This window comes from Tympanuchus pallidicinctus, unplaced genomic scaffold (genome assembly GCF_026119805.1).
Source record: "Tympanuchus pallidicinctus isolate F22 unplaced genomic scaffold, pur_lepc_1.0 scaffold15, whole genome shotgun sequence".
Classification (NCBI taxonomy): domain Eukaryota; kingdom Metazoa; phylum Chordata; class Aves; order Galliformes; family Phasianidae; genus Tympanuchus; species Tympanuchus pallidicinctus.
The window spans coordinates 21,852,690-21,869,918 of NW_026294669.1; the positions used below are offsets into that span (position 1 = coordinate 21,852,690).

The 17,229-nt window shown below is 41.5% G+C and overlaps 1 protein-coding gene across 7 annotated transcripts in view; it reads right to left on the reverse strand.

The window, feature by feature from the left end:
* TTN (titin) overlaps positions 1 to 17,229 on the reverse strand; it is a 239,716-nt gene that overhangs the window by 28,339 nt on the left and 194,148 nt on the right. For all 7 annotated transcript variants that reach the window (XM_052675513.1, XM_052675512.1, XM_052675511.1 and 4 more), the window contains one exon: positions 6 to 17,111. In XM_052675513.1, the coding sequence (XP_052531473.1) occupies positions 6 to 17,111 (17,106 nt within the window). The remainder of the gene's footprint in view (positions 1 to 5; positions 17,112 to 17,229) is intronic.

Below are 17,229 nucleotides of genomic sequence, written 5' to 3' on the forward strand. Positions count from 1 at the left end.
CATACCTGTTATTTTGGTTCCCTCCTTGGTCTCAGAAGGCACTCCAACACCATACTCATTCTCTCCAGAAACTCTGAAGTAGTAAATGGCACCTTCTTGTAAACCAGTTACTTTATATGACAGGCGATGACAATTATTCGTCACAGTGACCCATGCTTTCTTGCTAGCTTCTCGTTTTTCAATGACGTAGTTCTTCACAGGTGCCCCACCATCGTTATCAGGAACATCCCAAGATAACACAGCAGATTCTTTAGTTACATCTTTTGTTGTTACATGAGATGGCGGGCCAGGAGTGTCAAGAACTTTGACAACTAAAGTCAAGGTAACAGTGTTCAGGACGTTTTGCAACGTTAAAGTGTATTTTCCAGAATCATTTCTTGTTGCCTTTTCAATAGTAAGAGATGTGCGATTATGTGAAACATCAATGCTTGCTCGTGTACGGAGATCAGTATCTGGTTTGTTCCATGTTACATTTGGGACTGGTTTGCCTCTGAAAGGAACTGTCATTGTGAATGATTCACCAGCCTTTACAGTTAGTGTCTTTCGCATTTCACTGTCAATATCGAAAGCAGGTTCTTCCTCTCTTTCTTTTGCCAAGTGAGGTTCTGAGCTGTCACTTGGTTCACTGACACCCATTTTGTTGATGGATTTCACTCTGAAGACATATTCAGAGCCAGACACTAACCCACTTATGGTGTACTCTGTACCTCTTAAGTTCTGAATAGCAGTTGTCCAGTCAGTTTCATCAGTTTTCTTGTATTCAACTGTGTATGCAGTTACTGGAGCGCCTCCATCAAACAGTGGCTTTGTCCACCCAATTGTGATATTTGACCTTGTGGAATCCATAATCTTTGGTTTAGATGGGGGAGATGGCAAGAAGATTGGATCTTCTGCCCGAATTAATGGTGTGCTTTGGCTTGGAAGGCTGAGACCAGCAGCATTTTCTGCATAAACTCGGAATTCATATTCACATCCTTCACGGAGACCAGATGATTTCACTCTTAAATCATATACCGGCTTTTTGTTTACACGTATCCATCTTAGGCTAGTTTTCTCACGTCTTTCAATTACGTAGCCAGAGATCTCATTGCCTCCATCAGACTCAGGTCTTGCCCAGCACAAAGTTATTGAATCTTTGCTTACACTGGTGATCTCCAAAGAAGTAGGTGGACTTGGAACCGTAAATGGGTCTAAGGCTTTGACAGCAACACTTTCTAGTGGCTCACCAACACCATATTTGTTAACTCCCATCACTCTAAAAATATACTCATTACCCTTCAGCAGTTTTGTCACTTTACAGGATGTTGTCTTAAGCTCTCCTTCACAAATTGTCCATGCAATTCTGCTGGTCTCACGTTTTTCTACAACATAATAATCAATATCTGCACCTCCATTCTCTTGAGGAGGTCCCCATGATAAATGACACTTTTCAGCAGTAAGGCCAGTTATTTCTAGTGGGCCTGCTGGTGGGCCAGGTCTGTCAAGTACTTTGCAATTAATTGCCAAAGATTTTGTTCCTGCAACATTTTGTAATGTTAGTACATACTGTCCTGAATCACCTCGGATACAGTCCTTAACTGTTATTGCAGTAGCATAGTCTGTTGAGGCTATTTCAACTCTAGCTTTTCCCTCAAGTTCTTTGCCATCTTTTGTCCATGAAATTACTGGTATTGGCCGCCCTGCAATATCAGCATTGACTTTAAACACTTCTCCAGCTTTCACAACTACAACATCTCTGAATTTAACATCTATCATAATTCTTGGAGCCTCTACATCATCTTTTACGGTCACAGGTCCGGTTGATTCAGATGGCTGACTGAAGAGTCCAGCAGCATTCTTTGCAATCACACGGAATTCGTAACGCTGGTCTTCCGTAAGTCCACCTACATCAAAGTATGTTTCTTGCACATTTGTGAAATTACACTTTAACCAGCGACCATCTGGCATCTCTCTGCGCTCAATAATGTATCCTGTTACTTTAGCTCCACCATCATATTCTGGTTTAGTCCATTTCAGTGAGACACATGTTCTTGTAATATTAGTAACTTCTGGTTGACCAGGAGGATCACACGGATCTCTTGCAGCAACTGGTTCACATGATTTACTGCATTTGCCTATGCCTGCAATGTTTTCGGCATACACACGATATTCATACATCAGACCTTCATCAAGACCTGTAACTTTCATCTGTGTATCAGTTATAAGACTTTTGTTGACTTTTGCCCAAAGAATGCTGCTTCTTTCTTTACGTTCCAAGTGATATCCTAGTACTCTGCTACCTCCATCATTAACTGGTACCTGCCAAGTTACAATCATGAAAGCTTTAGTTGCATGTGCCACATGAGGAGTACCAGGAGGTCCTGGGGGCTTAAATGGATACTCTGCCACAACAGATGGAGAATTAACATGTGTGCTCTTCCCATAACGATTTTCTGCGCAAATACGGAACTGATATTCAGAACCGGTAGTAAGTCGTGATACTTTAATTGATGTTCTTGCAACTGCTGCAGATACTATGTCCCAGGTTGTTGTGGTAGTGTCTCGTTTCTCCACAATGTAATTGCTAATATGGCACCCACCATCATATTCTGGAGGTTTCCAAGATAAAGTTACACTATCAGCACTAACTTCATCAATATGAACATCAGTTGGTGGTCCTGGTCTGTCAAGAACAACTACAGTTAAAGAAGCAGTTGTTGATCCAGCAGAATTTGAAAGATGTAACTCATAATGTCCCAGATCTTCATGTGAAGCTTCCTTGATGGATAGTGAAGTTGAAGTCTTTGATGTCTGAACATTCACCCTGGTTGTCTCTTTTAAGGGATTCCCATCCTTCTTCCAGCAAATGGATGGAAGAGGTCGCCCTCTGAATGGCACATCAATCTTAAGATCATCTCCAGCTTTCACAGTGAATGTGTTGAAAAGGAGCTCAGCAGATGGCTGGATTTCAATATCTTTTGCAATGACTGGGACACCAAGTTCTCTTGGATCACTTTTCCCTTTTTCATTAGTAGCAATCACTCTGAAACTGTATTCTTCTCCCATAGTTAATCCTGTTATTGTTGCTTCTAATGTTTTTACTTGGGTACATGTGCTCCATTTCACACTTCCTTTAGTTTGCATTTCTACTATATAACCAGTAATTTTACTGCCACCATCACTCTCTGGCTTTTCCCATTTAATTGAAGCAGAGTTGCGAGTTACATCAACAAGAATGACCTTTGCAGGTGGAGAAGGTGGTTCTGAAGCCTTAATTGGCTCAGGTGTTTCTGCTGGTAAGCCAGCCCCATATTCATTTACAGCTAGAACACGGAAATAATAACTAGATCCTTCTTGTAGCTGAGTAATTTTGAAGGAATTCTTAGTGCAGTTATTTGTAATTGTGGCATATGCTTTTCTTGTAGATTCTCGCTTTTCAACTACATAGTTGGTAATTTTAGCTCCACCATCAATAAGTGGTGGTTCCCACGCCAGTGTTACAAAATCTTTTTTCACTTCTCTGACTGTCAGGTTCACTGGTGCACTAGGTGTATCAAGCACTCTGACATTAACAAAAGCTGTTTTTTTGCCACTGTTGTTCTCTAAAGTTAGATTGTATTTGCCACTATCAAATCGATTCACATTGTCAATTACCAACATTGTGTAGGAACTAGTGACTTCGATCTGAGCTCGATCACTAATTGTTCCTTCTGCTTTCTCCCATTTAACTTCAGGTTCTGGTCTTCCTTTGATAGTGACAAACAAACGTAAGGTACCACTGGCACGTACAATGACTACTTTTCTGAGATCTGCATCAAGTTCAATTTCAGGAGGTTCAGTCTTGTCCGCTGCTATAACTGTGCCAGGTATAGTAGCAGGTTCTCCTACTCCTTCTGAGTTGATGGCACAGATGCGGAAGTTGTACTCCTGGTTCTCTTTAAGTTTTGTTACAGTGAATTGTTTTGCTTGTAGCCCTGTTGGTGGGGTGCAAGTAGTCCATTCATCAGCAGCTGCTTCTTTTGCTTCTACTACATATCCCTTAACTGGAGCACCACCATCATAAATGGGCTTACCCCAGGCAAGAGAAACTGATGACCTGGAAGTATCTGTAACCTTTGGATTGCTTGGTGGACCTGGTGGATATAATACATCACAAGCACGATAGAAAATGGACGGCTCACTGGGTTCCCCTACACCTGCAGCATTTTCAGCAGAAACTCTAAATTCATAGAAATGCCCATCAGTAAGACCTGTTACTCGGAATCGCAAGTCTGTCAGCCGTTTCTTATTGCATTTGGTCCACCGGACACCATCTTTGTCTCGTTTTTCAAGTATGTATCCTTCAATTTCAGCTCCCCCATTGTCTTCTGGACGACTCCACGTTACAACCATTGAGTCTTTTGTGATCGCTGAAACTTCAGGTGTTGAAGGAGGACCGGGAGGTTTGTATGGATTACAAGCCACAACTGGCTCAGATTCCAAGGGTTCTCCTGTTCCGTATTTGTTCACTGCCATTACACGGAAAATGTACTCATTGCCAGCAAGGAGTCTAGTTACTTTGTGGCTAAGGGCCTGCACATCTGTAGCTACTTGTGTCCATGAAAGCCTGCTTGTCTCTCTCTTCTCAATGATATAATGTGAGATACTGGAACCACCATCATGTAAAGGCGGAGCCCATGCCAAGTAGCATTTTTCTGCTGTTACACCAGTAACCTTCAAAGGCCCTTCTGGAGGTCCTGGCCTATCTAGCACTTTTACAGTAATAGGTATAGATTTTGTGCCACCAACGTTTCTGAGGTTAAGAGTATAGTGACCTCCATCTACTCTTACACAGTCTTTGACTGTAAGAGTTGTTTTCTGAATAGTAGATTTAATTTCCATTCTTGCAGTTGTTTCTTCAAGATCTTTACCATCTTTTGACCATGTAATGTCAGGAATAGGTTTGCCATGAATATCAGCCTCAAGAATAAAGGTTTCTCCAGCATGAACAACAATGACATCTCTGTATTTAGGATCCAGAGAAGCTCCCGGTGCTTCAATTTCATCTCTGGCTGTAATGGGCCCTGTACTTTCAGATGGTTCACTCAAGCAACCAGCTGCATTTCTTGCAATGACTCTGAATTCATATCGTTGGTCTTCAACAAGACCACTTACTGTAAACTCTGTTTCTAAAACATTTGTAAAGCTGGCTTTCATCCACCGACCGTCTGGTAGTTCTTTCTTTTCTACAATATATCCAGTTATTTTGCTTCCACCATCATATTCTGGTTTCTTCCACCTCAGTGTAATGTTATTTCTTGTAACAACAATTGCCTCTGGGCGGCCAGGTGGGTCACATGGATCTCGGGCAACATATAACTCTGATACTTTGCTGACTTTGCCAACGCCAACAATGTTTTCAGCAGAAACTCTGAACTCATATTCAAGACCTTCTTCAAGGCCATCTGTTTTATATGTGGTGTCTGCAATGAGTGACTTGTTCTGTTTTATCCAAAGAATGCTGTTCTTATCTTTACGTTCAAGATGGTAGCCAAGAACTTTGCTTCCTCCATCATTAACTGGTTCATTCCATTGTACAATCATATGGTCCTTGGAAGCTGCTGTTACAAATGGGGTTCCAGGTGGCCCAGGCACCTTGTAGGGGTATTGCACAACAACTGGCTTAGAGTCCAAAGGAGAGCTCTTTCCATATCTATTTTCAGCAGAAATCCTGAACTGGTATTCAGAACCTGTCTTAAGCTTTGTTGCTTTGATAGTTGTTCTTGCAACAGTTGCTGACACAATATTCCATGTGGTAGTGCTGGTGTCACGCTTTTCTACTATATAGTTACTTATCTGACAGCCACCAGTATAATCAGGTGGATCCCATGATAAAACAACAAAGTCTGCGCTAACTTCATCAAAGCGCACAGGTCCTCGTGGTGGGCCAGGTTTTTCCAGTACAATTATACTCAATTGCTCGCTTGCTGTGCCTGCTGTGTTTGATGCCGTTACTGTATATTTACCAAAGTCCTCTTTGTTGCTTTCTTTAATATGTAGAATAGTTGACGTTGATGTATTCTCAATATTTAATCTGGTTGTTTGTTTCAGTGGCTGTTCATCTTTTGTCCAAGTAATAGTAGGTTTTGGTCTACCTATAAATGGTACTTCTACTTTCAAATCTTCTCCAGCCTGTACACTGTATGTATTAAACATCAACTTAAAACTTGGCTCAATTGTCAAGTCTTTAGCTATCACAGGAACTCCAAGTGCTCTGGGATCACTTTTGCCTTTTTCATTGTAGGCAATCACACGGAATTGATATTCTTGGCCTGGACTCAGACCAGAAACAACTGCACTGCATGTTTTGGTCTCACTAACAACACTCCATTTTTCTGTTCCTTTAGGCAGCATTTCAACAATGTATCCCAAAATTCTGCTACCTCCATCATGTTCTGGTTTTTCCCATGTAAGTGATGCACTTCTCTGAGTAACGTCAGTGAGTGTTACTTTCCCAGGAGGCAGAGGTGGCTCAGAGGCTTTCACAGCATCTGCTGTTTCAGCTGGAACACCAATTCCAAATTCATTCTCAGCCATGACTCTGAAGTAATAGATTGCTCCTTCTGTAAGATTTTCAACTTTAAAGCTTGTCTTGCCACACTTCGCGCTTACATTTGCAAATGCCTTCCTGGTTGACTCACGTTTGTCTATTACGTAGTTCTTTATCTTTGCACCACCATCAATAATTGGAGGTTCCCAAGATAGTACAGCAGAATCCTTCTTTATATCCTTTACTATTAAGTTTTGTGGTGGTCCTGGTGTATCTAAGACTTTTACTATAACAAAAGCAGATTTAGAACCACTGCTGTTCTCCAACTTAAGAATATACTTTCCAGCATCATTTCTGTCACAGTTGTCAATTGAGAGTTGTGTGTAGTTTACGCCTTTATCAATTTGAACTTTTTCTGTGAATTCACCTTCTTCTCGAGACCATGTGATGTCAGGTATTGGTCGTCCCCTGAATGGTATGTGGATCCTAGCAGAGCCACCAGCTCTAACCACTATCCCTTTCCTTAGCTCTGAATCAATATCAAGTTCTGGAGCTTCAAGTTTGTCTTCTGGTTTAATAGTACCAGGAACTGATGCAGCCTCTCCTACACCAACCTTGTTGAGAGCACAAACTCGTAGTTTATATTCCTGATGTTCAGTAAGCTTTTTGATTTCAAATCGAGTGGCACGTATACCTGTCTGTGGAGTAACAAGTGACCATTCATCTTCATCTGCTTTGCAGATTTCTACAAGATATCCCTGGATTTCACAGCCACCATCATAAATAGGTTTACTCCAGCCAAGCGTAACTGAACTTTTAGTGGTATCCACAATATGGGCATTTGTAGGCGGGCCAGGCTTGAACATGGGGTCACAGGCTTTAAAGTAAGGGGAAACTTGGCTTGGCTCACCCAATCCAGCAGCATTTTCAGCAGAAACTCTGAATTCATACTCATGATCCTCTGTTAATCCTGTAACTCTTAGTCGCAGATCTGTAATTCGTCGTTTATTGCATTTTATCCATCTGATACCTGCTCGATCTCTCTTTTCTACAATATACCCTATGATTTCACTACCACCATCACTATCTGGTCGGCTCCAGCAGACAGTCATAGAATCCTTTGTGATGTTGGTGATTTCCAAGGCCTTTGGTGGACTAGGAACCACAAATGGATTTTTCATCATTACAGGCACAGATTCCAGCGGTTCACCAACTCCGTATTTGTTAACTGCCATAATACGGAAAATATATTCATTTCCTTCCAAAAGTTTTGTTACTTTCAGCATTGTAGGTAGAACCTCTGAAGCAACAACAGTCCATGCTAGGCGACTAGTTTCTCTCTTCTCTACAATATAATGAGAAATATCACTGCCACCATCATGAAGAGGAGGAGACCATGCCAATGAACATTTTTCAGCTGTAACTCCGGTTACTTGGACAGGGCCCACAGGAGGGCCTGGTCTATCCAGGACTTTTACGTTTACTGGTACTGTCTTTGTTCCTGCAACATTAGAGGCTTCTAAAATAAACTGCCCACCATCAATTCTAATAGCATCTTTTACAATTATTAATGCACTGAAATCTGTGTTCTTTATCTCATATCTAGCAGTTTCCTCAAGCTCTTTATCTCCTTTGTACCACTTAATGGTTGGTAGTGGCTTTCCATGAACATCAGCCTCAAGTCTGAATGTATCACCAGCATTTACAACAATTGTCTCTTTGTACTTTGGATCCATTGAAATTCGTGGAAGTTCAACTTCATCCCTTGCTGTTATTGGTCCTGTACTGTCAGAAGGTTTACTTATTGCACCTGCAGCATTCTTTGCAATGACTCTAAATTCGTATCTTTGGTCTTCGGTAAGCCCTGTTACAGTGAACTGAGTTTCAATGATATTTGTGAAACTAGCTTTCATCCAGCGACCATCTGGTAAGTCACGTTTCTCTACAATATACCCAGTAATTTTACTTCCACCATCATATTCTGGTTTGGTCCACTGTAGAGTAATAGAGCTTCTTTTTATTATTATAGCTTCTGGGCGACCTGGAGGATCACATGGATCACGAGCTACGTAGCACTCAGAAACTTTACTTGTTTTACCTATACCAACAATATTTTCTGCAGAAACTCTAAATTCATATTCAATTCCTTCTTCGAGGTTAGTTGTCTTAAAACTTGTGTCCTGAATAATAGTCTTATTCACTTTAGTCCATAAGATGCTGTTCTTCTCCTTTCTCTCAAGATGGTAGCCCAGTACCTTACTGCCACCATCATTTATTGGTTCATGCCATTGTACGACCATGGAGTCTTTTGTAACTATTGTCACAAATGGTGTGCCAGGAGGTCCAGGTTCTTTGTATGGGTACTGTGCTACAACTGGTGCAGATTCCAATGCAAAGCTCTGCCCATACCTGTTCTCGGCAAATATTCTGAACTGATATTCTGAACCAGTTTTTAGTTTAGTCACCTTTAGTACAGTTCTTGCAACAGTAGCTGAAACTGTTTCCCATACAGTGGTTGTTGTATCTCTCTTGTGAACAACATAGTTGGTGATTTGACAGCCACCTGTGTATGCTGGAGGATTCCATGACAAGGTAACACTTTCTGCACTTATTTCATCAAACTTCACAGGTCCAACTGGAGGGTCAGGTTTGTCTAGAGTTATAATTTCAATAGAGGCAGTCTTCTGCCCAACAACATTGGCCACTGTGATTTCGTAAGTACCAGTGTCCTCTTTGCTAGTTTCTTTAATATTCAGTACAGTGAGATCTGGCACATCACTGACATTGACTCTTGTTGTCTGCCTTAGTGTCTGGCCATCTTTTACCCAGGTAACAGTTGGTTTAGGTCGACCTGAAACTGGTACTTCTACTTTCAGATCTTGTCCCACTTGGATACTGTAACTGTGAAAAGCAGGCCTTACATCAGGTTCAATCACCAAGTCTTTGGCAACTACTGGAACCGCAAGTGCTCTAGGATCACTCTTACCCTTTTCATTTACAGCCATTACTCTAAAAAGATATTCTTCCCCTTGAGTTAAGTTAGTAATAACTGCTTCAAGTGTTTTCACACGAGCACACTCTGACCACTTCTCACTACCCTTTGCTTGCATTTCAACAATATATTGTATAATTTTGCTGCCACCATCATGTTCAGGTTTTGCCCAGCTTAGTGAAACACTGTTTCTTGTGACATCATCCACTGTTATTTTCCCAGGAGGCTGAGGAACTTCAGCAACTTTAATTGGGTCACTGGTTTCTGCAGGGAGGCCAATTCCATATTCATTCTCAGCAGAGATTCTAAAGAAATAATAGCAGCCCTCCTGAAGTTGATCTACTTTCCATGAAGTCTTGTGGCAGTTTGTTACAACAGCTGCATATGCCTTTCTTGTTGCTTCACGCTTTTCAATAATGTAATTCTTTATTTTTGCTCCACCATCCAAGAGAGGAGGCTCCCACGAAAGTGAAACAGAGTCTTTAGTGATCTCTCTGATTTTTAAATTAATAGGTGCACTTGGAGTATCCAGTACTCTTACACTGACAAAGGCAGACTTTGTTCCACTGCTGTTTTCTAAAGTCAGGGTATATTTTCCAGTATCAAATCTGTTGACATTGTCTAGAACAAGGGAAGTAAAGCTGCTAGTGGTGTCAATAATGGCTGCATCTCTGATCTCACCATCCACTTTATCCCATTTTACTTCAGGTGTTGGACGACCTCTGATGGGAACAAACAGTCTCAAGGAACCTCCTGCCCGCACGTTTACGATCTTCCTTAATTCCATGTCAAGGTCAAGGTCTGGAGCCTCCATCTTTTCTTCCACAATAACAGAACCAGGAACATCTGCATGATCTCCAACTCCTGCTTTATTAACTGCACAGACACGGAATTTGTATTCATGTTTTTCCACTAGTTTTTCTACTTCCATATGGGTGTTCTTAATTCCAGTTGGAGGGGTACAAATTGCCCACTCACCATCACTTACATCACATTTTTCTACAATGTATCCCTGAATTTCAGAGCCACCATCATAAATAGGTTTACTCCATGAAAGGAAAACTGATGATCTTGTAATATCCACAACCTTAGGATTGTTGGGTGGTCCTGGCTTATAAATAGGATCGCATGCCTTATAGTAAGTAGAAGGTAGGCTTGGTTCACTGAGACCAGCAGCATTTTCAGCTGAAACTCTGAACTCGTAATTATGACTTTCGATCAGCCCAGTCACTCTGTATCGCAGTTCACTTATCAGGCGTTTGTTACATCTTGTCCAGCGAATACCTTCCTTGTCCCGTTTTTCAAGGACATAGCCTAGGATTTCACTACCTCCATCCGAGGCTGGCCTTTCCCAAACAACTATCATAGAATCCTTGGTAATGGCTGTGACTTCTGGAGCCTTTGGTGGAAGTGGCACTACAAATGGGTTCTTTGCAAGTACTGGTTCAGATTCAAGAGGTTCACCAACGCCATATTTGTTTACTGCCATGATACGGAAAACGTATTCATTTCCTTCTAAAAGTTTAGTTACTTTGCAACTGAGTGTTTGCACATTTGAATCAATGACAGTCCAAACCAGGCGACTGGTTTCCCTTTTTTCCACAACATAATGTGAAATATCACTACCGCCATCTTGTAGTGGAGGTTTCCATGATAACATACATTTTTCAGCAGTGACACCTGTAATCTCAACAGGTCCTTCTGGTGGTCCAGGTCTATCAAGAACTTTGACATGAACAGGAACTTTCTTTTCGCCCGCAACGTTCTTTGCAAATAGCACATACTGACCACTGTCAACTCTAATAGCTTCCTTCACACTGAGACTTGTTGCAAAATCCGTACTTTTAATTTCCATACGAGCAGTGTTTGTGAGCTCATGATCACCTTTTAGCCACTGAATGGAAGGTATTGGTTTGCCATGAACATCAGCTTCCAACTTGAATGATTCACCAGCATGTACTACAATTGTGTCTTTGTATTTTGGATCCATAGTTATATGAGGTGGTTCTACTTCATCTCTTGCTGTAATGGCACCCGAGCTCTCAGACGGCTCACTGAAAACACCTGCAGCATTTCGTGCTATAACACGGAACTCATATCTCTGGTTTTCAACCAGACCAGTTACTTCAAATTGGGTATCAATTACATTTGTAAAACTTGCTTTCATCCAGCGACCATCAGGTAGTTCTTTCTTTTCAACAACATAACCTGTAATCTTACTTCCACCATCATATATAGGTTTCTTCCACTGAAGCGTTACTGAACTTCTTGTGACAATTAAAGGTTCTGGACGTCCGGGAGGGTCACATGGGTCATGTGCAGTATAGCATTCAGATGCTCTACTTGCTTTTCCAATACCTACTATGTTTTCTGCATAAACTCTGAACTCATATTCAAGACCCTCCTCAAGGCCAGTTGTCTTAAATTTGGTATCTGGAATAGGTGTCCTATTCAGCTTAGCCCACAGAATGCTATTTCTCTCCTTGCGCTCCAAGTGATACCCAATGATCTTGCTACCACCATCATTGACTGGTTCATTCCATTGTACCACCATGCTGTCTTTTGATGTGCTCGTTACAAAAGGCGTTCCAGGTGGACCAGGAAGTTTAAATGGGTATTGGGCTACAACTGGCTCTGAAGTGAGATAGGTGCTCTTTCCATATCTGTTTTCAGCTGTGATTCTGAATTGATATTCACAGCCAGTCTTTAATCTACACGCTTTTATCGTTGTTCTTGCAACAGTAGCAGACACAATCTGCCAAATGGTGGTGGAAGTGTCTCTTTTTTCTACAATATAATTATTAATGGAGCTACCACCATCATATTTGGGTGGCTCCCAAGAAATGGTAATACTATCTGCTGTTACTTCATCTACTTTGACTGGTCCAGTTGGGGGTCCTGGTTTATCAAGGACAACAATATTTAAGGTCTCAGTTGCTTCACCTGCAGAATTCGTAAGTTTAACTAAATATGCTCCCACATCTTCTCTGCATGCTTCTTTTATCGTTAACACTGTGTTATTTTCTGAACTTTCTGCATTGACTCTGGTAGTTTGCTTCAATGCCACATTATCTTTATGCCAAAAGACTGCTGGTTTGGGTCGACCAACAAAAGGAACATCAACCTTTAAGTCTTCTCCTGCTAGAACACTGAAAGTAGTGAACAGTAGTTTGAAAGCTGGTGGAATCACAAGGTCTTTTGCAACAACTGGTATACCCAGCTGGCGAGGATCACTGACACCTTTTTCATTCTGAGCTGAAACACGGAAAGTGTATTCTTCACCTTGGATCAATCCTGTGATAGTGGCTTCAGTAACTTTCACTGTAGCACAAGTTGACCACTTTTCACTGCCTTTGCTTTGCATTTCTACAATATAACCCAGAATTCTGCTACCACCATCATGCTCAGGTTTTTCCCAAGATAAGGATACGCTATTTCTTGTCACATCCAACAAAGTTATCTTTCCTGGTGGAAGTGGTCTTTCTGATACTTTCACAGATTCTGAAGTTTCAACTGGAAGGCCTATTCCATATTCATTTTCAGCTAGGACTCTGAAGTAGTAATTGCAGCCTTCTTGCAGTGAATCAACTTTCCAGCTGGTCTTGTGGCAATTGGCATTAACAGTTGAATAAGCTTTTCTTGTTGATTCACGCTTTTCAACAATGTAATTTTTTATTTTAGAGCCACCATCTATGAGAGGAGGCTCCCATGTGAGTGTAACTGATGACTTTGTAACTTCTTTTATTTTCAAATCTTGAGGTGCCCCTGGAGTATCAAGTACTCTGACATTCACAAATGCTGACTTACTACCTGAGCTGTTTTCAATTGTCAACATGTATTTGCCACTATCAAATCTATTTACATTTTCAACAATAAGTAGAGTATAAGAGCTTGTTGATTCAATGGTTGCTCTATCCAGAGATTCCCCATGTTCTCTCGTCCATTTTACCTCTGGTGCTGGTCTTCCTTTAATTGGAACAAAGAGTCTTAGAGTACAGCAGGCTCTGATAGTTACAAGTTTACGAAGTTCTGCATCAAGTTCAATCTCTGGGGGTAGCAGTCTTTCTTCAGCTTTAGGAGTCCCAGGAACAAGAGCAGGTTCCCCAAGACCTTCAGAATTCATAGCATATATCCGGATTTTATACTCTTGGTTTTCTTTTAGGTCAGTGATAGTAAAAGAAGTGGCCTTTAGTCCTACTGGAGGAGTTACAATCTTCCACTCATCTTCCTCAGGTAGTGCAATCTCAACCATATAACCTGTAATCTCTGAACCACCATCGTATATTGGTTTATTCCATGCTATTGTAATAGAGGACTTGCTGCTATCCAAAACACGAGGATTACCTGGGGGACCAGGCTTAAATACAGTATCACAAGCTTTATAGAATGGACTAGTTGGGCTTGGCTCACTAACTCCAGCAGCATTTTCAGCCATGACTCTGTATTCATATTCATGACCTTCTGTCAGTCCGGACACTTTGTAACGTAAGTCAGTAACAACTCGCTTGTTACATTTTACCCACCGAAGACCAGCTCTGTCACGTCGTTCCACAATGTAGTTAGTTATTGGGCTCCCACCATCAGAATCAGGATGGCCCCAGCAGACAACCATGGAATCTTTTGTTATTGCTGTAACTTCAGGTGTTTTAGGTGGATCAGGTGGCACATATGGATTTACTGCAAGAACTGGCTCTGATTCAAGAGGCTCACCAACTCCGTATTTGTTAACAGCCATAACACGGAACACATACTCATTGCCCTTCAACAGCTTAGTAACCTTCAGTTTAGTCAGCGGAACTTCAGTGGCTACAGCTGTCCATGCCAATCTACTGGTTTCACGTTTTTCAACCACATAGTGGTCAATCTTTGCTCCTCCATCATCCAGAGGAGGTAACCATGACAGCACACATTTTTCTGCAGTGACTTCGGACACAGCCAATGGCCCTTCTGGAGGACCAGGTCTATCAAGAACCTTAACATTGAAGATATGCTTGGCGAAGCCACCAGGATTTGTTGCAGTAAGTGTATAGGCACCGCCGTCTCTTCTTGAAGAATCTTTATTGATAAGAACAGTAGAAAAGTCTGCTGTCTTTATTTCTAGTTTTGCTGTGTCTTGAAGTTCTTTTTCTCCTTTTGTCCATACCATAGCTGGTGGAGGGCGACCTGATACATCAGCCTCAAGTCTGAAAACTTCACCCGCTTTCAGCACTAAGGTGTCTTTATATTTAGCATCCACACTTATCCTTGGTGCTTCAATGTCATCTCTACAAGTTATTGCATCTGATGGCTCAGAGGGCTGACTCACAGCCCCACCAGCATTTCTAGCAATCACACGGAATTCATAGGCAGCATCTTCTGTCAAACCACTGACAGTGAATTCAGTCTCTAATATGTTGCTGAAATTAGCCTTCAGCCAACGGCCATTAGGAAGATCTCTTTTTTCAACAGTGTAGCCAGTTATCTTAAAACCTCCATTATATTCCGGTTTAGTCCACTTCAGTGTCACTGCGTGTCTTGTAATGTTCAGAGGTACTGGCTTACCAGGTGGATCTATTGGGTCTAAAGCAAATACAGGCTCAGATGGCTTGCTTGGCCTACTCTTGCCAGCCAGATTTTCTGCTATAACACGGAATTCATATGCAATGCCATCACTAAGTCCAGTTGATTTAAAGATATTGCCTGATACCAGCATTTTACTTACAGTCTGCCAAAGAATGCTATTTCGTTCTTTCCTTTCAATGTGATAACCCAGAATTGGGCTTCCACCATCAGTAATTGGCTCATTCCAGCTAATGGTCATAGTTTCTTTGGTGACTGCAATCACCTGAGGAGTACCAGGTGGTCCAGGCACCTTAAATGGATAGTTGGCAACTACAGATTCTGAAGTAATGGCTGGACCAGTTCCATATCTGTTTTGAGCTTTGACTCGGAACTGATACTCAACTCCAGTATTAAGACGAGTGGCTTTAAACGTAGTACGTATCACTGTGGTTGCCAGTTCAGTCCATGTGGTACTGTCAGTTTGACGCATCTCTACGACATAATTACTTATTGGTACACCTCCATCATTCAAAGGAGGCTGCCATGAAAACGTTACAAAGTCAGAAGAAATTTCATCAAATTTGATTGGTCCTGTAGGAGGTCCAGGTATATCATGAACTTGAACTGTAATAACTTCACTAACTTCTCCCACAATATTTTTAGCTGACAGTGGATATCGACCACTATCACTTCGTGTACATTCATTGATGTTTAGTATGGTTGCCGTTGCAGTATTTTCATAATTTACCCTTTGCGTTTGCTTAAGTATCTGGTCTTCTTTCTTCCAAGTCACAGTTGGCCTTGGACGACCAAGCACAGGGATTTCAATCTTGATATTGTCACCAGCTTTGGCGATGACTGTTTTCTGGTAGATACTACGAAGGTCAAACTCTGGAAGCATTGTTTGTTCCTTGATAATAACTGGTCTGCTTTCTCTTGGGGCACTTCTCCCAGCACTGTTAACCGCCATAACCTGGAAAGTATACTCTTCATTTTCAGTTAGATTCTTCACTACACAATCCAATGTTTTTACAGTTGTAATGTGTGCCCATTGGTTTGTTCCTTTTCTCTGTGCTTCAATTACATATCCAGTGATCTTGCTGCCGCCATCATGTTCTGGTTTTGGCCAAGCCAGGCTAACTGAGTTTCGTGTTACATCCATAATATTAAGGCTGTCAGGTGGTGACGGTGCCTCAGAAGCCCTTACTGGTTCTGCAGTTTCAGCTGGTTCGCCAATACCAAACTCGTTTTCAGCCAACACTCTGAAATAGTATTCACATCCCTCAGACAAATTAGGAATCCTGAAAGAACACTTCTGGCACTTTGTTGTGACTGTTGAATATGCTTTGCGAGTTGATTCACGTTTCTCAACAATATAGTTTGTTATACGGGAACCACCATCTATCAGAGGCATATCCCATTGGAGGGTGATGCTGTCCTTGGTGATTTCTCTAGGTTTAAGGTTTATTGGTGGACCTGGTGTATCCAAGACTTTCACATTTACAAAACCAGTCTTCTTACCAGCAGCATTTTCAAGTGTCAATACGTATTTTCCTGCATCATATCTGGTGCACTCTGTGACAATCAAGAGTGTAAAAGAGTCTGTATTTTCAATACTAGCACGTCCTTTGAGTGAAACATCATCTTTTGTCCATGTAATTTCTGGAGTTGGACGTCCTTTAATAGGCACAAAAATCCGAATAGTTAACCCAGCTCTGACAACAAGTGTTCTTCTTAGCTCAGCGTCTAATTCAAAGTCAGGAATTTCTTCCCGCTCTTTGATTTCCACACTGGGAATTAGTGCTGGTTCACCAGTACCTACAGCATTCATGGCAGAGATTCTGAAATTGTATTTGGCTCCTGTCTGCAGATGAGCAACAACAAATTGAGTGATTCTTAAAGCAGTCCCTGTCGTGTCTTTTACCCATTCTTCTTCTCCTTCCTTTTGATGCTCCACTATGTAGCCAATGATGTCAAGACCACCATCATAGTGAGGCTTGCCCCAGGCTAAAGATGCACTTGTCTTTGTAGTATCAGTCACTCTTGGATTTGCAGGTGGACCAGGTGGGTCTGAAAAATGAGGAAAAGATAAAATACCACATTACGTTACATCATAAGAGTAAATAACTCTTATACTGTCTAAAATTATCCCCCAACCACCACTCAAAAATTAAAAAGCATGATACTA